Genomic DNA, 6,878 nt, shown 5'->3' on the forward strand with positions numbered 1-6,878 from the left:
TGTGATGTGCATAGATTTTTTATGATCCATAGCCTTCACAGGGAGTTCATCTCTTCAAAAGGAGATCAAGTTTGCCTCGACCATCTTTCTGATGACTGCTGCTAATGCCTCGCTGGTAGTATTTCTCAACACGTTTACTCCAGTTAACACCTTCACCAAAGCATCCCTATGACTGTTGGAGCTCATCAATAGATCCATGATTGATATGTGTGCAACGATTTTTCTCAGATGTTCTTCCACGGAGTACTCTTTGACTGGCATCTTCATCCAAAATTTCACTGCCTCGGCATCTGTTATGTTTCTTCTTTGATTTTGTTCTATACTCGGGTTCCCTTGGTTTACCTCTTCTGAAGCGTAACACCTTCCTCGCCTAGTCATCCCGTGAGTAACTGCGGAATCTGTCATTTTCCCCTTTCCTTTATGCTGGTACGTCCATGGAACTATTTTTTATTCTCGACTCTCCTTATTTCTGACAGCGGTGGTGGGCCGTTGCTAGTATGTTTGGAACATCACCGGAGGTTTCAACTTTACAATAATCAATGGAGCCTTTCAGGGTGGAACTCTAGCAGCCTCGGCATTCCCAATTGTGATGATGGTCCCCTTCATATCGTAATCCTCGCCAATGCGATCATGTTAACTCCTTCATGTTAGCTCCTTGATTTCGCTAGAGCCGGGGTACATTGGATGGCTCTACTCTTGATCAGCAGCTCGATTTCATTCTTCAGTCTGAAGCAATCCTCAGTATCATGCCCATGAACAACCGAATGGTTGGCACAATGCTTGGTTGCATCAAAGTATTTGTAAGGTTGGTCGAGAATTCTCCCTTCCACTGCGTATATCAAACCGGCTCTCTCAATCTTTCAAACAACTGGGCTAAGGGTTCGGCAATTTGAGTGTAGTTTCTGGGATTCTTTTCTTCAAAGTTTGGGCGTCGTCGTGGTGCATAGGCAGATCGATTTTGATGGGTGGTTGTTTAGACTGGAGTGCATGGTCGTGGTGGGTTTAGATTTATATGGGCTCGAGGTGGGTTGTATTTCGGCTGAGCAGCGTAGTACAGTTGTGTGTTGTATACTGGAGCGTAGGTGGGTTGGTGTGAAGGATGGGTGTTCATGGGGTAGGGGTTGTTTCTGCGAGGTGGACTGGACTGATTGTACGGAAAAATTGTTACTTCTTATTTCTTCTTCTTTCCACAGTTCATAGAACCGGACTGAAGTGTCTTGCTGGCGGCTTGCAGCACGACCATCGGCTGTATCTTGCCTGATTTGATTCCTTCTTCCAAAAAGTCTCCCATCTTAACAGCTCGGGAAATTTCTGACCCATCATATTTTCAAAGTATATCCCCTCTTGGGCCCTGATGAAATAGTTGGTTAGCTCATTATCATCTTGTGGGGGTTGGGTCCTGGCAGCCTCCGACCTCCAGCGGCGGGCATACTCCTGAAATGACTCTGATGGTTTCTTCTACATATTCACTAGGGTGAACGTGTCTGGAGTGATCTCGATATTAAACCAAAAATGGTTAATAAAATCCTCTGCCATGTCTTGCCACTCTCTCCAATTTCTGGGGTCGTGCTGAGTATACCAAGTAAGCGTTTCTCCTGTCAGACTCCTTATAAATAACTTCAATCTCAGCTTTTCATTTCTTCCTACCCTAACCAGCTTGTCACAGTAGGCTCTCAAATGCGCATGGGGATCACTCATTCCATCGAAGATGTCAAACTTTGGAGGCGTATACCCTGCAGGCATGTCAACATTGGGATGTATACACAAGTCTTCATAATCCAGGCTCTCGCTATCTCGAGCAACCTGGAGATTCTTCATCTATTTTCTAAACACTCGCAACTGCTCTGACACTGACTCTTCTTCCTTGTACTTTGCTTCTTTATCCATCTCGGCATATTGATCGATCTCGTATGACACTCTAACCGTGACGGGTGCTATAAAGGCGGGCTCTGGGGTAGCATATACAGAAGGAACATACCACTCATGTGTGGCGGTGTGTACCGTAGGTATGTGCCAGTTCTGAGTGTTGACAAAAGTGACATTGTCACGAGGAGGGGTGTGAGCTAAGTTGGTGGTAGATGGTATATTTTGTGGTGTCTGGACATAATCCGCAACATAAGAGGTATGTATAGGAGGATTTGGTGGAATTGCGGTGGTTACCGGTGGTATAACTTGGGTTGTGGGATTTGTAGTGACTGTGGTTGGGGTACTATTTGTTTGTCGAGTAGTTGAAGGGAAATTATCAGGGATTGAGTCTAATGAGGGGAAGAGGGGTGGTTCGGAAGCATCATCACAGCCAAGTGTGCCAGTTCCCAAATATGTTGTATTTCTTCTCTTAGTGATTCCATTTCCTATGCCATTCTGGCAACGTGCTCATCATTTCCGGTACCGTCCTTCTCCCTCGATTGTCCTGGGTTGTCGTCTATTACTAGAGCATTTCCGGCTAGTTCGTCGGTTACAGACATCTTTCCTTTTGATCTCAGATTGTACAGTGGTTCAGCCAGTTTTACGTGTCAACACAAACCAACCTTTGTTTTCAGTGAATAACAATAAATAAATAAAGCGAGAAAAAAGGAAAAGGGTAGAGAAGTTAGTCTCATAGATTGCACAAATATAAGCACACATGCCAGTTAGTTCATGTTATCAAATAAATGCATTCATAAGATGCGTATGGACCTCTCTTTGCCGGAGGTAGGCCTATGTCGCAAATGTTTGACGAACAATCATATTTTGACATGTTTAGATCCGGAGCAAACTTTGGTTTTTTCATTGATAGGCTTTGGATTACAATAGGCGGGAGAGATGGTTACAACATTGTCTTTCAACATTCACAAGATTACATGGGCATACAGGCTTGACCTTAGGGAAATTAAAAAGGGTACAAGGTAAAGAGTACAAAATAAAGGGAAAACCACTAATAATCATCTCCGGAGTCACCACCCAAGCTTTCTTCTCCAGGCTCCTCCTCAGGGTCCTCTTCAAATTCTTCTTCCTCTTCGTCATTGTTGTACTCAGGATCTTCTTCAGGATCCTCTTCGGAGGTGGCAGCATATGGTCGGTCGTCCCTGGTACCACTTGCCGATGTATGGTTATGGTAAATGATATAATGAGGAAAAATCTCGTGATATATTTGTAGAGTTGCTTCTAAATCCTCTAATCTGGCCAATCCTTTATTGCTCGATTGAGCCAACTCATCCTCCTCATTGATCCACACGAAGTATTCAGGAGTGCACCGGGAATTCTGACCCATTGGCATCACAATCAAGTCATTTTATTCATCTTGAAGTCTCCTCACCCTTGGGTTCGGGATTTGTTCGTTGTGTGATCTTCATAGAGAGTTATCCTCGACTAGAGGGGTATGTCTTGAATCAGACCAAATTGCCTTAGATCCTGCAGAGGTGCATGCTAATGAACACCTTCAAGTCCCACTAGCTCGATGAAGTATTTTCCAGGGGTCCTTAAAATTGCCCTGCCACTTAACCACGAAAGCATCCAGTTCACCCATTCTCCAGTCAAATGGGTCAGTATGTCTCTCCATTCCTCTTGCCCATGCGGTGAGACCCAGTGCCTCATTCTCTCGCTGTATGTCCTTATCATGTTGTTGATGCCCACAAAATAGTCGACGATCGCCTCCCTCTGAAAGAAATGTCCTATGGCCCATATCTGGAGTAGTAGGTTGTAGCCTTTGAAAAAGTCATATCCCCTAGAACATGCTGACAATGTTCAGAATGTCTTTGCTAATATCATGGGGACCAGGGCGACTTGGAGATTTCCCCGAAATGTTTCCACGACCAGGGGAAGCAAGTTGATGTTGATTCGTCCTTCCCTTTGGGGGAAGTCCAGTAATCCCAACAGTTCCAAAGAGAAGATTAAGGGACGGCGACTCTCCCAGGTTTCTTGATCGTATTGAAACTCCTCCATATGCCAATCGTAACTTTCCCGATGTACGAACCTATCGAACAACTGGTCCAAGCTCACCCAACCGTCTTCAATGTTTCTCAGATTACTGCTATTTGTCAGACCCAATGCATGAAGAAACCTATGGCCGATAATGACAACAAGCAGTATTGACTTTCTCCCAGCAAACGGTAACTCTGTGAAGCTAGTGACTTCCTCCAATTGGTGTCAATTCACAGTCGACAAACTTGAAAGCTACCTTATCTAGGTCCTAGAATTTTATCAGCAGTCTAGTAAGGACTTTGTCAGCCCGAATGTTAATCAAAGGGGTCAGTGCTCCCAAGTGCATTCTGATCTCATCTCCATGGTCCCGGCGGATATTTCTCCACCTTTGCTTCAGCTTGTGTGGTGCACCCATGACCATATTAATTTCGGGGAGGTTGTGGTTGATTTCCATTCTGAGGAGGTGAAATGGTTTGGTAAGTGTTTGATCTGGATCTTTAGCGTCTTATCCAGATAGGTTCGGCGTTCCACAAAAGGCATGTCATTGGGTGCATGACCAAGGACCAACTCACCTAAGGCTTATGCAGTATGACTTATGTTTGCTAGAGTAGAGTGTTTCCTAATTTTGGAGTTGGATTGAACATTGCGTGACATTATGTCAGTTGACCTAACAAATCCGTTCTCTGAAACTAGAGAATTTTGAAAGAAGGTTCGGAGGGGTGTAAAAAATAACCTTGCGTACCACTGTGTGTTATAGTGTACAGACAAGACTCAATAGAAAAGAATATGATGACAGTGTATAAAAGTAGTAAGAGATTATTGGGATAACAGTACTAATATTAAAGTAGATAAATAAGCACAAGCTAAACAGGTAAGTAAGACAAGTAAGCATATATTTGCAATATTAAGCACAATTAGAGCAGTATGTAAACAAACATCCCTAAATTCCAGATCTAGTATAAGTCTACAAAGGTAAGAACCTAAGTGTGAAAATCCCCAGCAGAGTTGCCCATGTTGTTGCACCCTATTTTGCATGAGTCAAAACAAGATTCAACTAGTGGTCTCCCTATTGTTGATAAAAGAGAGTCGTCACCTAATATTTAAAGGTATACTAGGTGTTACACTCCATGTTTTTGTACATGAGAGTACGTCGTAAGTCAGTTGATGTAAGCTCAGAAATGAGATTATATTTGGAAGTATATAAAGTAAGTTAATAGTGTTACCTTGGAGGTTACAAATAATTAAGATCATGAATAATAAGTACCAAGAGGGTTGGAAGGCTTAGAAGCTAAATGAATTGATGAAAATAAGTTTCGTCGAAAGTCGACAAGTTAGAAATATTATAACATGTAATTTTAGAGTGATACTAGGGTGCTTAAAATGATAAGGAGGTTATGTTATGAGTTATTTTTTTTGTATGATAGCCGTGTGTTATGTTTGAAGTCAAGCGAGTTGTGGAACAAAAGTTGGCAAAGGTCCTCACAAGTTACATTCATAAATGTGTTGAAAATTAGGTCAAATGTAGCTGAGCTTTTCTCCAAATATACTTGGAATTACGGGGTTATCTACCTATCAAATTGACTATCTACGAGTCTAATTTCTAACTCATTTAACCATTCGCCTATCAGACATTGGAGTAGAGAGATATTCGCATTTTTAAGAGACTGCGCAAGCAGCTCCCATGGGACCCACAAAGTCGGTGTAAAACTCCCGCTTGTATTTAAGTCAATGCTAAGTCGTTTTAACTCATTTTTCTCATCACAAACAGTTCCTAAACCCTCCTAAATTCTCTCCAAGGGTTCCTCCATGATTCTAGGGTGAAAACCTAAGATACAAACATGAATCCAACGCTAGAAATCCCGTGGTGCTTGCTAGATCGTAGTTCTTCATCTTGTGGCGGTTTTGGAGGGTTCTTCAAAGGTAAGTAACCTCAGATTCCATGTTGTTCTTGTTTATTAAGATAAGAAGCTGTCCCACCTTTATATATATTAGAGTTTAAAGGCGAAATACAAGTGTTTACACACCAACTTGAACACAAAAGTTGATTCAAGAAGAGAATACAACTCCTATAGTGTTGTGGTGTGATTAAGGGTTGTTGTGAGCTACACCAGTTGGGGATTTCAAGTTGTATATACTTCCTAAGGTAAGTAAATCATTTTCTTGGTTGTTCTTAAGTTTAATCATGTGTTGGTTGAGTTGTTCGAGAGGAAATCTACAAGATAGTAATTGACATGGCATAAGGAATCATTATCTCTTTTTGTGGGCTGTGTTGAGGCTATATAGTTTGTTGTGGATGGAAACTGTTATAAATAGTTCGATTATGTTATGGCTGCTTTTGTTAAGATTATATATGTGCTAATTAAGTTGACTGAAGAAGACAACATGAAAAAAAGAGGTTGACGATAAAGGTTAAGGTGCGAGGCGTGTGGACTATATTTGAAGATTATTTTTATGATGTTTTGAACTGAAAATTATATGGTAAGCATAAGTATGATGCTATAGATGTTGTAGGCAGATTGATGGAAAAGGAATTGGATTCAAACCATATTTTGTTAATCGTAAATCGAGCTTGCCACTCAAAATGGTTGTTGAAGTAATCGGAGAGCTTATTGTGAATTATATTGTTGTTGTTTGGGCTGTTTGGTGGCTTTTGGTAACATATGGGATGTAGTACAAATAGGGGAGGTGTTGTATGTTTTCTTGTAGAATATTGGTTTCCAAGTATGAGAGTTACAACGCTTATATGATGATGACGAAGTCGGTTTACTCATTCTAGACGTAAGAAGATCATATTGAGCTTGCTTGAAGATTGGATAGAAGATTTCAAAAGTATGTTAAGTCTATCCCATCTTTCCTTTTGGCATGATCCATATGATACAACGAAATGACTAAACACTCAACTTTCACAAATGACTCTATTCTTAGAAGTACTATGGTTGCCTTTGTTTTTGATTCCCCATATGTCCTATTATTATATC

The 6,878-nt window shown here is 41.4% G+C and overlaps 1 protein-coding gene across 1 annotated transcript; it reads right to left on the minus strand.

Moving 5' to 3' along the window:
* Positions 1-1,458: 1,458 nt before the first annotated feature.
* LOC138907750 (uncharacterized) lies at positions 1,459-1,818 on the minus strand. Its single transcript, XM_070198358.1, has one exon. It carries the CDS (start codon positions 1,816-1,818, stop codon positions 1,459-1,461), a length of 360 nt encoding a protein of 119 aa, XP_070054459.1.
* Between the last annotated feature and the right edge of the window lie 5,060 nt (positions 1,819-6,878).

The sequence above is a fragment of the Nicotiana tomentosiformis genome, chromosome 3, assembly GCF_000390325.3.
Source record: "Nicotiana tomentosiformis chromosome 3, ASM39032v3, whole genome shotgun sequence".
Classification (NCBI taxonomy): domain Eukaryota; kingdom Viridiplantae; phylum Streptophyta; class Magnoliopsida; order Solanales; family Solanaceae; genus Nicotiana; species Nicotiana tomentosiformis.

What these genes read in the sequence shown, in the direction of transcription:
- LOC138907750 (XM_070198358.1), bottom strand. Translation starts at nt 1,818, where the DNA reads ATGAAGAATCTCCAGGTTGCTCGAGATAGCGAGAGCCTGGATTATGAA.